General features: G+C 37.4%; 1 protein-coding gene and 1 pseudogene across 10 annotated transcripts in view; one reads left to right on the top strand and one right to left on the bottom strand.

Moving 5' to 3' along the window:
- The window catches only part of Agtpbp1 (ATP/GTP binding carboxypeptidase 1), a 224,142-nt gene that overhangs the window by 130,115 nt on the left and 74,292 nt on the right, over positions 1-19,735 (bottom strand). For 9 of the 10 annotated variants that reach the window (XM_074052257.1, XM_074052262.1, XM_074052256.1 and 6 more), the window contains one exon: positions 4,952-5,076. The exons of the other annotated variant lie outside the window; for it this stretch is intronic. In XM_074052257.1, coding sequence (XP_073908358.1) covers positions 4,952-5,076 — 125 coding nt within the window. The remainder of the gene's footprint in view (positions 1-4,951; positions 5,077-19,735) is intronic. 10 annotated transcript variants of the gene reach the window in all.
- Positions 1,642-2,244, top strand: LOC109685044 (glucosamine-6-phosphate deaminase 1 pseudogene; annotated as a pseudogene).

Here is a 19,735-nt window from a genome sequence, read left to right as displayed (position 1 = left end):
CCGGGAATGGCTTCAAACCGTGATCCTCCTGATCTCCACCTCCTGAGTAGCTAGGATTACAAGCCTGAGCCACTGGCATCTGGACTAGTCGACATTTACAGAACACTCCACCCAACAACAGCAGAATATGCAGTCTTTTCAAGGGCACATGAACATTCTTCTGGAGAAACTATATACGGAGTCATAAAATAAGTCAAAAAATCTGAAAGGTTTGCAATCACACAAAATATATTCTCCAGCCACAATGGAATTAACTTACAGATCAACAGAAAAAAATTTGAGAAATCCTGAAATACTGGAAAATTAAACTTCTAAGTAACCCAAGGGTCAAAGAAGAAATCGCAAAGGAAATCAGAACATATTGTGAACTGAATAAAAACAAAATAACATATCAAAATTTATAGAACTCAGTTAAAGCAGTCTTCATGGAGAAAACTGTAACTTTAAATACCTAGAAAATCAATAATATAAGCTTCCACCATTAAGAAAATGGAAAAACAAGCACAAATTAAGCTCAAAGTAAGAAGATGGAAGGAAATCAATGAAACAGACAGAAATTTCAATGGAACCAGAAGTTGGTTCTTTCAAAAGATCAACAAAATTGACAAACATTTATCTATATCAGGGCTTCTCAACCTTAGCACTGCTGACATTTTGGGCCAAGTAATTCTTTCTTGTAGAGGACTGTCCAATACATTATAGAATGCTTAGCAGTACTCCTGGTCTCCCACCAATAGATCACAGTAATAAACCCCTGACAAAAAACTTCTTTTTTACAAATAAAAATGTCTCCAAACATTGTTCCTGGAGGAAGAAGCTTAGCAGAATCATCCCTGGTTGGAAGTATTGAACTAGACAGACTAAAGTAAAGGAGAAAGGACACAAATGAACAAAATCAGGAATGAAAAGAGAGAATACAGCTGGGTCAAGTAGCTCACACCTGTAATCCTAACTACTCAGGAGGGAGAGATCAGGAGGATCTCTGGTTCAAAGTCAGTCTGGCAAATAGTTCAAAAGACCTTATCTCAAAAACACCCAACACAGGGCTGGGATATAGCTCGGTGGTACAGCGCTTGCCTAGCATGCGTGAGGCCCTGGGTTCGATCCCAGCACCAAAAAAGAAAAGACAAAAAAAAAAAACACCCAACACAAAAAAGAGCTGGTGGAGTGGCTCAAGTGATAGAGAACCTGCCTAGCTTAGAGACTTTGAGTTCAAAACCCAGTACCACCAAAAAAAAAGAAAAAAAAGAGAGACCATTACTTCTTATTCTGTAGCAACTGTATGCCAATAAATTAGAACATTTGCATGAAATGGATAATTAACACAAATATTTCTAGGGAAAAAAAATATGAGTAAATCAGTGGCTATGTGAACCATGCAGGAGCCCAGCCACCAGCACCTAAGTTGCTGCAGTAAGGGGAAGCATCCGCATCAAGATGAACTCATCATCCCGGAACGCTACTCACAGGCCAGTGAGTGGGCAGTCAAATACATGAGGCACCTCACCACCCAGTTTAACCCAGAGCCAGACAAGTACTTCACTCTGGGACTCCTCACTAGGAGTACCCGCTTGGCTGCTATAAGAAGCTGATTGAGTACTGTAAGAATGGAGATCCTTTAAATACATGAAAACCTTCAACATGGACCAGTATATGGGTACTCAAGAGTATCCAGAGAGCTACCATTTCTTCATGTGGAACAACTTCTTCAAGCACATTAACCCAGAAAACACCCAGGCTGGGTGTGATGCCTTTGAGAAGACTGAGGCTGCAGGTTGGATCAAGCCGTTTGTTGGAGACCTTGGTACACTGCCTTCAATGAGCCAGGCTCCAGTCTGGTATTTACAACCTGGATGAACACATTGGCCATGGACATCATCCCAGCCAATGCTAGGTTCTTCGATGGTGTTCTTACCAAGGTGCCCACCATGGCCCCAACAGTGGGAGTGGGCACTGTCATGGATGACAGAAAGGTGATGATCCTCATCACAGATGCTCACAAGGCATTTTCTCTGTATAAGGCCATGGAGGAGAGAGTGAACGATATGTGGTCCATGTCTGCCTTCCAGCAACATTCCCACTCCATGTTGTATGTGGTGAGGATGCCACCTTGTAGCTAAAAGAAAAGACTATCAAGTATTTCAAAGGTTTAATGCTTGTTCATAATTTGGTGGCCCCCAGTACAGTATCAAGGAGAAAGAAATTGATAAAAGCCAGTCTTCTAGGAAACTGTATGGTGATTAGCTTGTACTGGGACCCAGTATCAACTACCACGAAGGGACAGGTGGGTCTTTCTGGAAATTGTCATTAGACTGGAATTGTTTTTCTTTAATCCAGTATGGTTACTGCAGATAAGTGAGTGACCTTACTGTTCTTGGCTATGGGAATAGGAGCCTAATCAGGAAGTTTAGCTATGGGAGAATGACTTGTTTGTAATATAATCAGAAAAAAATCTCTGAAAAATACTCCATCATTTTGATGTCTACCACACCCAAGTTGGGACCTTTTAGCTTCTCTTCTGCCTCAGCCACTGTTCACATGTACAATACACTCCCAAACAAGAATTTCTGTTCTTATGGGCACTTATCTCAGGTGGGTAAGAATTAAGAGTTTTTGCACAACCTCCTTGAAGAGTCGTGAGAGCTCTTTTTGAGCAGACTTTCTGTCCCTTATTTTAGAGAATCATTGTTCCAGACTTAGGAACACACTTTTTACATATCTAAATTATGTACAAGAGAGCAGTCCCTCTGGTCAGCACCAAGTACCCAGGAAAGAAAATTGTCCCTTACTCTCTTTCCCATGGTTTTTTGTTTGTTTGTTTATTTTCCCTGATCTTACAGCTGGCCTTTCTGTGAACTGGAAGACTGCCTGAGAATCTGGGTGGGGTTAAAAAGATGGCTTTTGCTGATAAACCCACAGCCTCCAGAGACCTAGTCAACAAACAGCTCTCTCCCTCAAGGACCCAAATGGAGAAAGGCAGAAACACTTCCCCCTACTGGCAGAGCCTTGTGTTTTTGTCAAAAGTCTCTTACAGAGTCATCAGTAAGGAGGAGATCCACTGGGACAACAGACATGGCTACAATTTCAGTGCTGTTTTCAGCCAGGGTAATGGGTTGGTAAGCAGTCACCATACAAAAGTCCTGTGCTCTCCTGCCTCCTTCAGAGTCGAATGCCAAGACCACACACTAGATGCTTTTAGTATTTTCGCCCACTTAAAATCCCTGTTCCTCGACCCTCTCAGGTTCATGTGGTATAGTCTGATGTTCTCAGAATGTCAAGAAATACAACCCTATGCTCCTTTATCCTTCAGCCCTTGTTCCTGAGATGGTCTGTCTGGTCTACCTTCCTTTTCTGCTCTTAAGACTTTGTATAATGGTTTCTGCCTTCTCCTTCCTGTTTTGTGTCTGTTTAAAGCTACTGCTGCCTATTCTGGGAAAGAGTTTTCAAAGACTGGCTCAGGCCTCTCTTTAAGTGCTGTGCTTGGTACCAGCATTTCATCTTTAGCTTTTATATGACTGTGCGCCATTCTGTGTTAAGCTAATGAATCAATGACTTGTTTACTATGTGAAATATTAAGTCAAATATTTCAAATTAAAAAAAAGAGTAAATCACAGGCAGTACCATGAACATGCATGGTAGAGCTAGAATTTCAAGGTGGGGACAACACTAATACGCAACATTCTATGCTACTTGGCATCTTTTGTCAACATTTTGCAAGTAGTGCTGGAATTGGGTGCTTTTTGAAAATGGAGCAGGGGTGGCAATCATACATATAAGTAATATTGTAATCATTACTAGAAATAATGCTGTGATAGTGAACTTGTCAAATGATTGGATTGAGACATGCCTAGGAATTAGTAAAGCATATCTCTGGGTGTATCTGTAAGGACATTTCTAGAGATGATTAGTTATAGCATGTTAGGAAGAATTATGACCTTGTTATTGTCTTTATTTGAAGATTAAGTACAACATAATGAGACATGTTTGTGTGTCAAATTGATGAAGAGTGGGCTTCTGATAGTGAATCCTGATTGCCAACTTGAATAGATTGAGAGATGCCTAGGAGATTAGTAAAGCACACCTCTGTGTATGTCTACAAGGACATGTCTAGGAACAATTAGCTAAAAGGATGAAGATCCACCCTGAGTGTGGGAAGCACCCTACATGATTCATCTGAGGTCCAGATGAAATAAAAGTAGAAGGAAACCCACTAGTGCAGGCATACTTTCTCTTAATCCCTCTGCTTCTGGCTGCCTTGAGGTAAGCAACTCTGCTCCTCCACGTTCTCCCACACGATGTTCTGTCTCACCATGGCCCTGAAATAATGGAACTGGCCAACCATGAACTGAAACCTCTGAAACCGTGAGCAAAAACTAAATCTTTCCCCCTTTAAACTATTTCTTCAGGTATTTGCTCACAGTAACAAAAAGTCTAACACAAAAATGCTGAAAATCAATTTCCTCCAAAGTTCTTCAGTTTTATATTCCTTGAGGAAATTTGAGAAAGCTCAATTTTTAGAGAAAATCATTCATTTATCAAAACTTCAGACATCTGTAGCATCTGTACACTTACAGAATTTTTATAAAAGCATTCCCGGCTGGACATAGTGACTCAAGCCTGTAATCTTAGCTACTTGAGAGGTGGAGGTCAGAAGAATTAAAGTTCAAGGTCAGACCATCAGACCAGACAAAAAGTTTAGAATACCCCATCTCAACCAATGGCTGCACATGGTGGTGCATGACTGTCATCCCAGGTACATAAGGAAACACAATAGGAAGATCCAGGCAGGCCCAGGCATAAAGCAAGACCCTACCTCAGAAATAATCAGTGTAAAAAAGGGCTGGCAGAGTGGCTCAAGTGGTAGAGTGCCTGAATATCAAGTGCAAGTATACTCAAAAATAAATAAAAAACAAAAAAAAAAAGTATTCCAAAAACAGAGATTAAAGCTTACCTTGACTTTGAGCCAAATGAAGAATTTTTGAAGTAACATATCTGGCATTATCTGATTCTGCAGATTCAGTATTGATCTTCTCTAGCTGAGCCAGTAGTCCCACAATCCGAGAATTATTGGTAAGGCTAAAAAGAACATCACTTTACATTAAGACGTATTCTGCTCAATTGAAAATTGAACACTATAAAGATAGTTGTTTTAAAAAGAAACTACTCTTCTAAAAACATTAAACATTTACACTTGCCACATTTCCTTGCTGTGGTTTATTTCTTAATAGTATTAAAATTCTAATTCTAATTTGAGTGAGAAGCACACTGTATTTCAGAGAACCAAAAGTCACAAATGTGCATTCAACCCTGTCCAAAATTCTTACTCATTCTGAAAGGTCACCTTTCTACTCTTTAAGAAATAGTGCACTGTCTCCACTCTTCTCAAAAATCTTGAGCTGGTGGAATGTGTCAGGTGGTAGAGCACTTACCTTCCTAGCAAGTGTGAAGCCCTGAGTTCAAATCCAGGTACCACAAAAAATATTTTTGACAATCTCTTCCTCCTACCCTACTCCATTCTCATCCTTTCATAATTATTATAAAATCAAGTAAGAATATACTTGTCTTTCTACCACCAGATCCTTATATCTACCTGGTTCTCTAGCTATAATCTCTTTCCTGTTCCCATTTATTATGCAAACATTTATACAAATGGTCCAGGTTTAGGTGCTGCCAACATACTATAGAACAAAATTTTCTGCCCCTCATATAGCAAACATTCTAATGATAACTGTTAAGTTAGGAAGGTAAATATGTAAATTATACAATATGCTAAGTGGTAAGAAGTATTCTGAAGAAAAATCAAGCTAGAAGACTAAAAGGTATACTAGGAGGGGCACAATTTTAGACAAAGTGGTCCAGCAAGACCTCATTGAGAGGGTAACATTTAAGGATAGGCCTGAAGGAGTAACATAGGCATGAAGATACCAGTAGAAACAGAGAGTCACAACCACCAAAACTCCATGGCAGTAACATGCCTGCCCTATTCAAGTGTGGCTAGAGCAGACTTAAAGGAGAACAGCAGCAAAAGATTCAGTCAGAGTTGAGAATAGACACAGGAAAGAGCAAAAGAAGATGGCAAATCATTTAGATGCTTGTAGGTCACTGTAAGGACTGGCTTTTACAATGAGTGGGATAGAAAGTTTTTGAGTAGCAGAATGAGATGTTCTTATTATAAAAAAGCTCTCTTTAGCTAGCATATTGAGATTCAAAGAACAATCTCTCCACTTGTATGCTTGACACCAGCCTCTACTGTATTCTCAAAGTATATGTTCCTTCCATTATCTCTGATTTATCATCTAGCTCTCTCTTTCCATTGGCTCATACCCCCATCAGCACACAAATTTAGTCTAGGATATTCTGTCAGCTATCTCTCATTTTTCTGCTACTTCTGGAAAAAAGTATCTGAACTTTCTCTCCCAATTTCCTTACATATTGTTCATTTTTTCAACCACTAGTTTGCTTTCTCCCTCCTTAGCTCTCCCAAAAGCTTCCTGTGGTTACTTCTAGCCTCACCATATTCAGCACCTCAGCACCATCCAACCTAAGCTTCAATGACTCCATATCTCCTGATTTTTGTTCTAACACCACTTCCTTTGGATCTTCTCTGCTACATGATTAACAAATTGAATTCCCCGCTTCTACAGCTCTGCCCAACCCCATCCACCTCTCTTTACTCTCTTTATATCTTTCCTATCAATGGTCTCATCAAAATTCCTTAATTGTAATTATCATCCATATGCTACTTGGATCCTACATTCAATAGCCTCAACTTCTGACAGCTTACCCAACCTAGCAAGACCAGTATAAAACTTCTGTTTCAAATAAGATCAATAAGATCTTATCATAGCCCTGTTGTAATCTGGCCTATCTACTTCTCAGATTATTCCTGACAATATTCCCCTTTCTAACTAGGATGAAGCCCATCCTGGCCTTTTCTCAGTTCCTTGAATGCAACTTCCCATAACCTCCTCTTTATACTTGCTGTCCTCTCATCATGGAGGGTATTTCTTTCAGCTTTTCATATGGCTTCCCCTCCTCATTTCAGGCTCTTACCCAAATTACAGTGCTCACTTCCAGGAACCCCTCTACTTCCAACAGCAAAAATGTATTAACATAATTTATCACCATTCAAAATTCTACAAAGAATGCATTTAGACCTTGCACTTAGAACAGTCACTGATGAGCTGGGGAAATGGCTCAGGTGATAGCTTGTCTAGCAACCTTGAGGCCCAGGGTTCAATCCCTAGTACCACAAAAAATAAAAATAAATTTAATTTAAAAATGACAGTCATTGGCACAGAATAGGCAAGACGTGGCTCTGTTTCAGAATGAACAAAAGAGTCTGGGAACATATGGAAAACAACATATTTATTCTTTTTTCAAATTAGCAACTGGACCCAGTACTTTAAATTTGGAAGCTTTTCACATGAAAAGGTATATGGAGGTTAGAAATAAACACTGAGCATATCATTTGAAAATATAAATAATATACAATTTTAATTTATACAGTATTTTGTAATTTTTCATAGTTAGCATAGTCTAAAAATGAAATATCATTATGTATAAATCACTAAATTAAAAACCAAAAAGCCTAAAGAATAAGCATAGTGTATCATCAAAGTTTTAAAATAAGCAAATTCAATACAATATATTCTTGTGTACATGATACATAAATATATGATATATAAATGCACATTGCATATTACATTATATATGACATTTTATATATATACAAATGTTCTTATACATTATGCACGTGTGTGTATGTGTCTAAATATACACATATGTATATCTTATATACATACACACATGGGAATGATGAAGAAAGAAAAAATGTTGTTAGGCAACAATATGCACTGTACTTGTAATTTTTAATTTCTTGGATGACTAGAACACAGGTGCTCATGAGATCATGCTCTATTCTTTATGGCTTTCATAAGTATTTATAATTTTTTAAATAAAAAAGTCTATAGAAACAAAAATAAGTTTACAAGTTTAAGTTTTTACAAATTTTCTTTTTCCTCCAGTGTTGCAGAAGGAAGAAATGATGTCTTAAAGTCATTTATCATAAAAATATATAATATCACTACTAGAGCAAAAACAGTATGAAAATCTAATTTGCATTCAAAGTTCCCAAATTCTCCCTCTCATTTTATTGAATAGTTTATACATATCAGAAACCAAACTAACTCCACAACTGCTTTTGTCTTTTAATCTAGAAGTAGTCTATCACTTCTTATTGCAACTTATTTGTTAAAAACGCTTAATTACTTCATAGCTTCACTCATTGTGAATTTGTCATTGCACATCCTTGGTATGATTAATATGTTTCCCTATCTTCTATATTTTCTATAAACTGACAGCTGGATCTAAAGCTTAATCTAATTAAGGCCTTAATTATTAACAAGAATTATATATAAATGGAATTGCAGCCTCCCATACAGAGGAAAATAGTGTCTGGTTATCTTAATATAAGCACTAATCACCATTACCCACATCATCACCACACTCATGGAAATTCAGAAGTTTAAGAATTGAGAATTTTGCTTTCTCCAATTATTTTTCCTCTGAAAATGTCATTCATCTGTTATTACTTTTCTATCTAAAAAAAAAATCTATTAAAAAAAACTCAACATAAAACAATTCAAAACATATTGAACATGACACATTTCATGAGTTTGCTCTGTCAGTAACACTGAAAAGTTACCATTAAATTACACCACTAAAAAAAAAACTTGAATCGTATGTGACAATCATGCATTTCCAAAGGATGGCTAAAAGGACAGGTAGGTGAATTTCTTAAAGGAAGGCAAAAATAGAAATAGAGAAAATACTTAAATCCATTTCTCTGTCTCTATTTTTCATCCACAGAGTGAAAACTGAATAAAATTATATTCTAAGCCACTCCCCAACTCAGCTCTAAAATTTCAAGACTGTCGACACTAATGTTAAGAGAGTCACAGTGTGTACACCAGAGGGCAGCTCTACCTCTTCACAGAATCTGGACTGGAAAATCAGAGAATGGTGGGACTACAATGAAAGGGAAAAATAGCTATATCATGAGCAATTTGGACAAGTTAATTTCAAATGCAAATTTTGAAGGCATATCACTCAAAGGTTTGTTTCATTGTAGTGGTCTCATGTTGTTTTTTGATTCTTTGAGTATACATTCAATCTTAGAGCTACTTTCCTGAAAATATAAATTTTCTTGAATATTGCAAAAGTCCCAATGGTATACAGATACTCTCTTTGCAACAAATAATATTCCAAGCAAAGTCATGAGATGTAAAATTTATCTTCCTATTACAAATAAATTGTATTACTTTTTTTTAACCTTAGAATGTAAATTGAATACAATAAACATTTCCTCACAAATAAGGTAAAACCATATGATAATCCAAAGAAGAAATATAAACTATGCTAAAATTTTAGACTTAAATAGGTTTCATAGAAATTAAGATATAATTTCAAACAATATGGCTTTATTTTCAACTTATACATTATCTGTTGGAAATATATGCCTCTTGGCTGGCAGAATAGCTCAAGTGTAGAGCGCCTTCTAGTAAGTGTGAGGCCATGAGTTCAAACCCCAGTGCCACCAAAAAAGGGAGAGAGAGAGACAGAGAGAAATGTCTGCTTCTCATTTAAAACTATTATTCTTGCTTTAATCACATTTTTACTATTTCTTTAAATACTGAACACAAAATTTTGTTTTCCTCCATCTTACATGGGTTATGCACTATATTACACATTAAAACTAAGAAATTTTTAATTATTCATTAATTTAATTAAATAGTAAATTCAGTGCACAACAAACACATTTTTCTGAAAGAGAGCTGTATTTTCCAAACAAAACTTTAAAGAGAAAAGTGGCATTGTTTTATAATATTACAAGTCTCTGCTTATTGACTGGCTCAATAGAAGCCAGTCTATTGCTTCTATTCAAATAGAAAACAGATTCTCCATCTATTTCTGCACTCAATTTGATATAACTGTACATTATTCACTCCCTGGAAAACTCCACTTAGCACTCATGACAGAATCAGAGTAGAAAAGGCAAATGTCTCTCACTATTAGTATGAAAACTGTTCTGACCCCATATTCTTAAAGTCCACAGGGTGCACCCCAAGAACCTCTGGGCTGGGTTGCATAGTCAAAACAAATAATGCCACAACCCTCTTGTGTTTATTCAACACAACAAAAGTATAATTCTTGCTCACATTACAATTACACATTGTTCAGTGCAAAGAGGGAGAACCAGAGGGAGCAAAGAAACACAGAGGTATCAAATGGTACACTAGCTCTTAAAGCTCTCATCTGCGAACAAGTAACACTTCAATTTGTGTTTCACTAGGCAAAACCAAGTCACAAATGAGCCTCAAGGAAAACATAATTCTGCATGTGTCCACATGGAATAAAACTACATTATTTGTGACCAGCTCTATGACTACACTACATGCAGCCATGTACCAAAGTTGTAGCTAGTGAGATGTAAGACAGGAGATAAGCAACTTTGCAGATTTTGCTGTTAGAAATAAGGTGGACATTCTTCTCCATTCCTGCTGGCTATGAGATGGTGAGAACCAGAGATAATGACCTGGACCCAGAAACAGAAGCAATCTATTGGGGAAAGCAGAGCTACTCCACCACCTTTGCACCACACCTTTTATGTTAAACAAGACAGAAATAAATTTAAACATTTTAATCCTGTATTTTGGCATCTCTATTATACCAGCTTAGCCTATACCTGTAACATGTTATATTAAGTATACTATACTTTCTCTCTGAACCAAAGTAAAAGTTAATATGTAATTAAATCAATTGTATTGTGAGAGCAGTGAAATGGTACAAAGTAAGATAACACCCTCAACAGGCACTGGTAGTTCATGCCTATGAACCTAACTACTTAGGAGGCTGAGATTGGGAAGGCCAGCACCGGCAAATAGTTCAAGAGACTGAATCTCCAAAATAACCAGAGCAAAATGTACTGGAGGCATGCTCAAGAGGTAGAGTTCCTGCTTTGCAAGCTTGAAGCTCTGAGTTCAAACCCAGTCCCACCAAAAATGAAAAATAAAAAAAAGTTAACACCTTTAAGAGGTGTTAAGGTATTAACGGAACACAAAAGCCAAATTCAGACAGATTACAGAGAACAAATAATCCATTCTCTATTTGACACTCCCAGGTACATGTAAACCTGGAAAGATAGGGATCTGCTCAAATGTAGTACCTTTTATCTCTTTATCAAGTAAGAAAGGTCAAGAAACGAAAAGATGTGAATGCCAGTTGGAGACCTGTTTTACCTGTTTCCAAAAGCTAGAGTCTAATCCTTTCATTGGCATATTTAAGATATTCTACAATCAACTTCTATTTCCTCTTTAACTAGAGTTGTTCAAGAGAGTTTTAATTTCAAGGTGAAGAGACTTTTTTTTTTGGGGGGTGCTGAGACCTAACCCTCGGCCTTGAATGTTTGAATGTGATGGACAAGCTCTACCACTGAGCTGCATTCCCTGCCCCAAAAAGACTATCTTTAAGGTTTAAAATTTTTCTAGCATATATATCGGTATTGACTACTCTGGTCAGTTTTCTCTGGCACAGCATGTTATTTCAAGTCATCATTCTCCACCCCCACCAACAAAAAGAATTCTTGATATTTATGTTTCTTCTATTGTTTCAATTTTCTTTGATAGAAACTCCAACAGCAGGTTATATTGGATTCTTTCACCAGTCTCTTGGCTCTTGTGAAGGGAATATATTAAGACAAAGGAATCAAGATCTGAGCCAGAGACTACATTAGGAAACTATAATAGTCTAAGGGAGAGATGATGAAAGCCTGGTCAAGGCAAGGATGAATGACAAGGAGAAATACACAGATTAGTGGTATACTCAAGCCCCAGTACCACCAAAAAAAAAAAAATTAGTGACATACTTTTAGTGATAGGCATAAAACTGACAGAATTTACTGACAATTTGAATGTGGATGCTAACAGAGTACTAAGTATAACTCTCAGATTTATAGCTTGTACTTGTATGTCATCAACTGAAATAAAACAATACAAGAGGATGAAAAGATTTATAAAGGTTCAATTTGGGAAAGACATGTTGGAGACTTCAGGTGGTAATACCTAATAGTCACAGATGAGTTGGTCTCTACTACAGAAAAGATATAAATCAAAAGGACTCTCTTAAAGGTGAGTGTTTTGAAGAAAAGGTCAGGTGGCTGGGCCCTAGTGGCTTAGGCCTATGATCCTAGCTACTCAGGAGGCAGAGATCAGAAGGATCATGGTTGGAAGCCAACCCAGGCAAATAGTTCTGCAAGACCCTGTCTCAAAAAAAAAAAATCACAAAAAAAGGGCTGGTGGAGTGGCTCAAGTGTTAGAGCATGTGACTAGTAAGCAGGAGGCCCTGAGTTAAAACCCCAGTACTGCCAAAAAAAAAAAAAAGAAAGAAAGAAAAGGTTCAGAAATGAACCCCAAGAATATTCTTCCTCAGAAGAGATTCCAAAAGTAAAAGAAGCAGTGGCCAACAAAGTAAGAAGGAAAACCAGAGATTACAGAAACCAACTGAAGAGTGTTTTATATAAGAGGAAAAAATGTAAAAAAAAAAAAAAAAATCAATTGCTGCTTAGAGATTAAATAAGAGAAAAGCCAACCCCATAAAGAAAATTCATGGGATTACCAACTGAAAACTAAAGACAACGTTGGAGTTTCATAGATCAAGATGGAAAAATGGGAAATAAATGAGGTGAACTCAACATTACCCCAGTTTAAAGCCTTGAACATTCCAGGCAAAATAGGAAGGAAAAACCCAAGCAGAGCACAATGGCCACCTTTAACTGAAGAAACAAAGCTAAAAGTCAAGAAAAATCAGGGTGATTAGCATATGAAAAGAGAGAACTGCAAACAGAGAGGTCTCCAGAGGGTGCCCCTCAAATATACAATTGAATATAGATCAGCACATGAGTGTGAGGAAACTAATCAAGATTAGAAGAACCACCTGAAAGGATTCAATACAATGCTGCCAAATACTCATACAGAACAAGGAAATGCCTGTTCCTTCTCAAAATGGTCAGTAAGGCACTAGGTTGAGTACATACAGGGGTTTTACCTCAGTACTGAGGAAATATTTAATCATAGACTGAGAATAGCTCCAGTACAATCTAACAAATATTAAAAGCAAAACCAAAAAGTCAAAATGTTCCAAAGTAATTCAACTGCATCCTAGAATACGGTACAAGAATACAAAAATGTTTAGGACAACACAAGGTAAAATTCACTGACCAATAGTTACTAGGCATAGCCAGGTATGTACACACCTACTTAGTCTCAGCACTCAGGAGGATCGCAAGTTGAGGCCAGCCAGCCTGAGCAAAACAGGGAGCTCGAGGTAAGCCTCGGCTATAGAGTGATATCTCATCTCCAAAAGGAAAAGAAAAGAAAAAAGGGACCAGACACAGTGCCTCATGCCTGTAATCCTAGCTACACTGAGGAGGTGGAGATCAGGAAGATCACAGTTTGAGATCATCCAAGCAAAAAGTTAGCAAGACTCCATCTCAGTCAATAAAGCTGGGCATAGAGGCAGGCTCTTGTCATCTCAGTTATTCAGGAAGCAAAGGGGAAGGACTGCAGTCCAGACTGACTTGTACAAAAATGCAAGACCCTCTCAAAATTAAATAAGCAAAAAGGGCTGGGGGGGCAGGCGTGGTGGCTCAAGCCTGTAATCCTAGCTATTCGGGAGTCAAAGTTTGAGAGAATGACAGTTGGAAGCCAGTCCTGGCAAAAAGTTCATAAGACCACATTTCATCCAATAAAAAGCTGGGCATGGTGGCACATACCTGTCAACCTAGCTATATAGGAAGCATAAATAGGAAGATCACAGTCCAAGCCAGCATGGACATAAAGTGAGACTCATCTCAAAAATAACTGAAGCAAAAAGGGCTTAGGTCATGTCTCAAGTGGTAGAGAGCCAGCCTACCTAGCAAGAACAAGACCCTGATTTCAACCCCTTAGTACTACCAAAAAGGTGTGGAACCTCAGCACAGCCAAAAAAAGGGGAAAAAGATTATCAGGTACACACAGAAACAGTAAGTATGACCTATAATAAAAAATAAATTAATTAATATAAACAATTCTATAAGAATATAAAATTGATAAATATATAAAATATTTGAATAATACTATTAATCAACTTGATCTAATTAACATTTACAGAACACTCCAACAACAGAATACTCATTCTTCTCAAGTGCTCACAGAATCGTCACAAAGGTAGACCATACTCTGCCACACAAAACAAGGCAAAATAAAGTCAGAAGGATTCAAGTCATACAAAGTACATTCTCCAATCACAACAGAACTAAAATAAGAGTACAAGCCACTGGATAAATTCCCATATATTTAGAAACTAAGTAGCACACTTCAAAATAACCCATGCATCAAAGAAATTAAAAAGGAAAATTAGGAGATATTTTGAAGTGATGAAAATACAACATATCAGAATTAGTAAGACATCACTAACAAAATAATTCAGTTAAAATTCTTAACTTTTTACTAAACTTAGTAATTTAGTAAGATAAAAATTTATAGCAATAATTGTCCATTATTAGAAAGAAAGGTCTCAAATCAATGACATTATTTTCCAATGTAAGAAATTTTTTAAAAATTTATAGAGCAAATCAAACCTAAGCAGAGGTCAGGAAATAAAAATGAAAGCAGAAATCAAGAAACAGCAAAAGAAAAGCTGTAAGAAAATCAATGAAACCAAGTTTGGTCAATAAAATTGATAAACTTCCAGTCAAATTGATCAAGAAGAGAGAGAAAAGATACAAATTATCAAAATCAGAAATGAGGGGTAACATCACCAGAGTGTTTATAGGTATTTAAAAGATAATAGAGGACCATTTTGAACAACTTTATACATCGGACAACACAAGAAATGTACAAATTACTTAAAGACACAGTATTAGTTTACAAACGCTGCTATAACCAATTATCACAAACTGAGTTACTCAACACAACAGAACTTATTATCTTACACTTTGGAAAATAAATCAGTTTCACTGAATTAACAATCAAAGTATGCAAAGGGATGGTTCCTCTAGAGGCTGTGAAGAAGCATCAGTTTCTTCAATTTCTAAATCACTTGCATTCCTTGGCTCATGGTTTCTTTCTCATAGCACTCTAAGCTCTTGCTTCCTTCATTAAATCTCCTACTATTGACTCTGATCAAACTGCCTTCTCCTTACAAGGATCCCTATGATGATATTCTGCCTACTGCCTACTGAGGTAACTCAGAATACTCTCTCCCATCTCAATGGCCTTAATTTATTTGTATCGGCAAAATACCTTTTAACAAGTTAAGTAACATATTTACAAGGTGCCAGGCATTAAGAAATAGACATCTGGGGCCATTACCAGCCTACTGCAGATATGAATTACCAAAACTCAATCAAGAAAGAACACAAAAATCTGAACAGTGCTACATCTACTAAAGAAAGTGAACTTATATTTTAAAAGCTTACCACAAAGAAAATGCTGGCCAGGAGCCAGGGCTCAAGCCTGTAATCCTGGCTACTCAAGAAACTGGAGATCAGGAAGATTGAAGCCCAGGCAAGAAGTTCAAGAGCCAGCTCAATCAATGCCTAGGTGCAGTGGCACACATCTGTCATTCCCAGCTAGGTGGGGAAGCACAATTAGGAGACTCGAAATCCAGACTAGCTAGGATATAAAGTAGGACCCTATCTTAAAACTAAGCAATGCAAAAAGGGCTGGTAGAGTGACTCAAGTGGTAGAGCACCAGCCTAACAAGGATAAGGCCCTGAGTTAAACCCCAAAGTATTGCCAAAAAAATTTTTTAAAAGAAAGGAAAAGATGGCTTCACTGAATATTATCAGATATTAAAAAGGACTCTTTCCCCATTCCAAAATTCTGAGGCTAGTATTACTCAAATACCTAAACCAGACAAAAACATTACAAAATAACAAAATAATAAGCTTCATGAATACAGATGCAAAAGTTCTAAGCACTTTTTAGCAAATAAAATACAATATATGAAAAGGATAATAATAATATATCACATATTATACCATAGTGGAGTCAACCACAGCAATGAATGGTTGGCTGAACATTTGAAAAATTCATTCAATATAGTTTACATATCAACAAACTAAAAGAGAAAAACCCATGTAACCATTTCAACAAAGAAAAAGTATTTCATACTAGTGGGAGCAGGGAGGGTGAATGAAGGTGACTAAGGTGAGCGTATATGGTTGATGGACTTCACATACAGATATGAAATAGAACAAGAAACCTCTTGCAATTGCTTTAAGTGGGGCAGGGAGGGGAAGAAGGGGTAGAAAGGATGGGGTTGAGCTAACCAATGTATAATATAAGCCTAATCAGAATTGTTACTATGAATCCACCCTGGTATAATGAATATATCTTAATAAAAAAATTTTGTAATTTAAAAAAAAAAATCAAAGCCAGGTGCTGACAGCTCATACTATTTGTGAGACTGATATCAAGGAGATCACAGTTCAAGACCAGTCTAGGCAAAAAAGTTTGCAAGACACCATCTCAACCAATAGCTGGGCACAGTGTCACATGCCTGTCACCCCAATTTATTTGAGAGGCTGAGACTGGGAGGACTGAGGGTCCATGCCAGCCTTGGCAAAAAAAAAGTTTGCAAGACCCTATCTCAATGGAAAAAAGTTGTACATGGTGGTACATGCCTGTCATCCCAGTGACAGCAGGAAGCTTCAAACAGGAGGATTGCAGTACAGCCTGGCCTGGGCAAAAAAGCAAGATCCTATCTCCAAAATAACTACAGCAAAAAAAGGTTGGAGGTATGGCTCAAGTAGTACAGGCATAGTGGATGACAGCAGAGCCTAAATATTGGAAAGCCCAGATTATATTTAAATATTAAGGAATGGAGGAGTTATCAATTCAAGATGGAAGAATAATGATTAAAAGGCCCTCAGAAAAAAGGAGGAGGGTAAAATTTAAAACACACACAATAGTACTGGTCTTTGACAAGAAAAGGGTTTGCATCCTCTGTAGTAGCAAGTAACAGGAGGGCAAGCAGAGGATGTGATCAAGTGATGGGAAGCATGTAAATACAGCACAAGAAACAAGAGAATAAAGGATTGCATTATTTCTAGGATATGTGAGGAAAGGCTCACTGTTCATGGTATATATGTGATACATTTGAGGATTTAAAGGTTTGCAGGATAGTTAATGTCCTTTCTTTAGAAAGGATAAAATAGACATTACAAAAACTGGGAAAATGTACTTTCCAAATCATGGTAGTAAGACTGCTGGGTCAGCTCAAGTTGGTCAACATCTGCCAAGTTATTGATAGTTCACTGCCAAGTTAGCAATACCTATAAAGTTTATTCATACTCCAACATCATTCAGCTGCTCAGTAAGGGTTATCCAAGGTAATGATCTTTTCAGGCGGTAAGAAGGAAAAATATAAAGTGAGGTATAGAAATTTCAGGTATCTGCAAGGGTGCATAATGATGGTCAATGTATTCTATATTAGTTAAGTAGATGAATGGGAACATAATGGATGGAGTGAACTTGTTGAAAGTACACTGTATGCATATATGGAATTGTCACAATGAAATCCCCTCATATTATTAATATATAAGTCAGAACTAAAACAATTTTTTTAAAAGGAGATGAATGAGAGAAGATAAAAGTCTATAGATTAGTCTAAGAGAGATGGAACTGTCACAGTACAGACATTTGAGCAAGTGAGCTAGAAAAATAAATGATTAAAGTTCAAGAATTAAATGTTACATGTAGGGTTTTTAATTATTTTTACCAGCATACATTAATTGTACAAAGTAAGGGGCTTCATTGTGAAGAGTTAGTATTTTGAATGAGAGTCACTGGTAGTAAGATTTAGAAGCCAGGCATGGTGTAGCATGAGAGCAATCCCAGCTACTTGGGAGACAGAGGCAGAGGATTAGAGTTCAAGGCTAGCCTAGGCAAAGTTATAGAAAGATCCTATATAAAAACAAAATACAAAAAAATGAAATGGGTGGAGGAGTGGCTCAGTGATGGAGTACCTAGCACATGTCAGGCCCTGAATACAAGCCCCAATATAAGAAAAAAAAGAAGGAAGAAAGAGAAGGAGAGAAGGCGGGAGATTTAGGTTATCTTGCATTGTGCCTATAATTCCAGGTACTCAGGAGACTGAGGTAGGAGGATGGAGAGTTCTCAGCCAACATATCATAGGCAACAGACCAAGACCTGGTCTCAATTAAAAAAAAAAAATTTAGGACATGTGGTTAATTTTGATTGTCAACTTGATTGGGTTGAGAAGTACCTAGGAGATTAGTAATGCACACCTCTGGAAGTTTCTGTGAGGTTGTTTCCAGAGAGGATAATCAACAGAGGAAGAGAGAGCCATGAATATGGGTGGCACTAACCCAAAGGCTGGAGTTCCAGATGGAATAAAAGGTGAAAAGAGAGCATGAGAACAGGCATATTTTCTGTCTATATCTGTCTCTCTCTCTCTTCTCTCTTCTTTCTTCTCTCTCTCTTTCTTACAACAACCTTTAATCTCTGATATCTGAAACTATGAACAAAATAAATCTCCTCCCCTTAAATGGTTCTCAGGTATTTTGGTCACAGGTACAAAAAGCTGAATAAGACAGGGCATAGGCATGATGGTGGAGTGTTGGATAAACAGAAAAAAATCTACTTCTTGTATCTTACTACACTTGCTCATTTTAATCAAATATTATATTACCAAATACTGTAACAGTATTTGAATCAAATACTGATATTTATTCAAGCATTCCCTTCCCAGATTGCTTATAAGCTTCATGTAAACAGAGAACAGGGCTTTTTGGGGGAGCTTGGGAGAGAGACAGTATTATGGTTTGAACTCAGGGCCTCACACTTGCTAGGCAGGCACTCTACTTGAGCCTCATTCCCAATCCTTTTTTGCTTTTAGCTATTTTTCTGACAGGGTCTTGCCTGTCTTGCCTGGGGCTAGCCTCAGATTATGATCCTCCTACCTATACCTCCTGAGTAGCTGGAATCATATGCATATGCCAACACACCCAGCTTGTTGGTTAAAACTCAGGGCCTCATGTTTTCCAGGCTGGCACTTAACCACTTAAGCCACTCTCCAAGCTTGACTTGTTGGTTGAAATGGGAGTCTTGCTAGCTTTTTTGCCCCAAGTAGCCTGGAACCTGAAGCTCCTGATTTCTGTCTTCCAGGTAGCTGGGATTATAGGCCTGTACCACTATGACTGGTTATTTTGTAAAACCATACTCAACATCCATTTTCTTGAAAGCACTGTATTATAAATGTAACATTTATGTTTCTTTCCTACTCTCATAGATTTACTTACAAGTTAGATAAATGTGGGGAGTGGATTATAAGAAGCCTATGAGAACTTGTCATAAACACAGCTGTGCCCAATAATCTACAGGCTGAGTTTGGGAGGCCCAGCCACTAAGACAGCAAAAAGGCAAAATGCAGCACAATTGTTTTTCTGAAACTGTTTACATTCAGAGAAGTAGGAACACAGGTTTCTCTTGTTACAATGTCATGCCCCTCTCAGAGAACTGTTGCTCCACCTCCTTGTGTACCACTGGATATAAAAGACTGAAGGAGAACACAAAGGTCTTTTGATGGGGGAGGTTTTTTGATGGACATTTTTGATTGGCTGCCACTGATACTGCTGCTGGCTGTGTGTCTCTACCAGAGCAGCTTTCTG

Source organism: Castor canadensis, chromosome 13 (genome assembly GCF_047511655.1).
Source record: "Castor canadensis chromosome 13, mCasCan1.hap1v2, whole genome shotgun sequence".
Taxonomy (NCBI): domain Eukaryota; kingdom Metazoa; phylum Chordata; class Mammalia; order Rodentia; family Castoridae; genus Castor; species Castor canadensis.
Note: the sequence above shows the minus strand (reverse complement) of the source record. Positions and strands in the feature narration are given on the sequence as shown.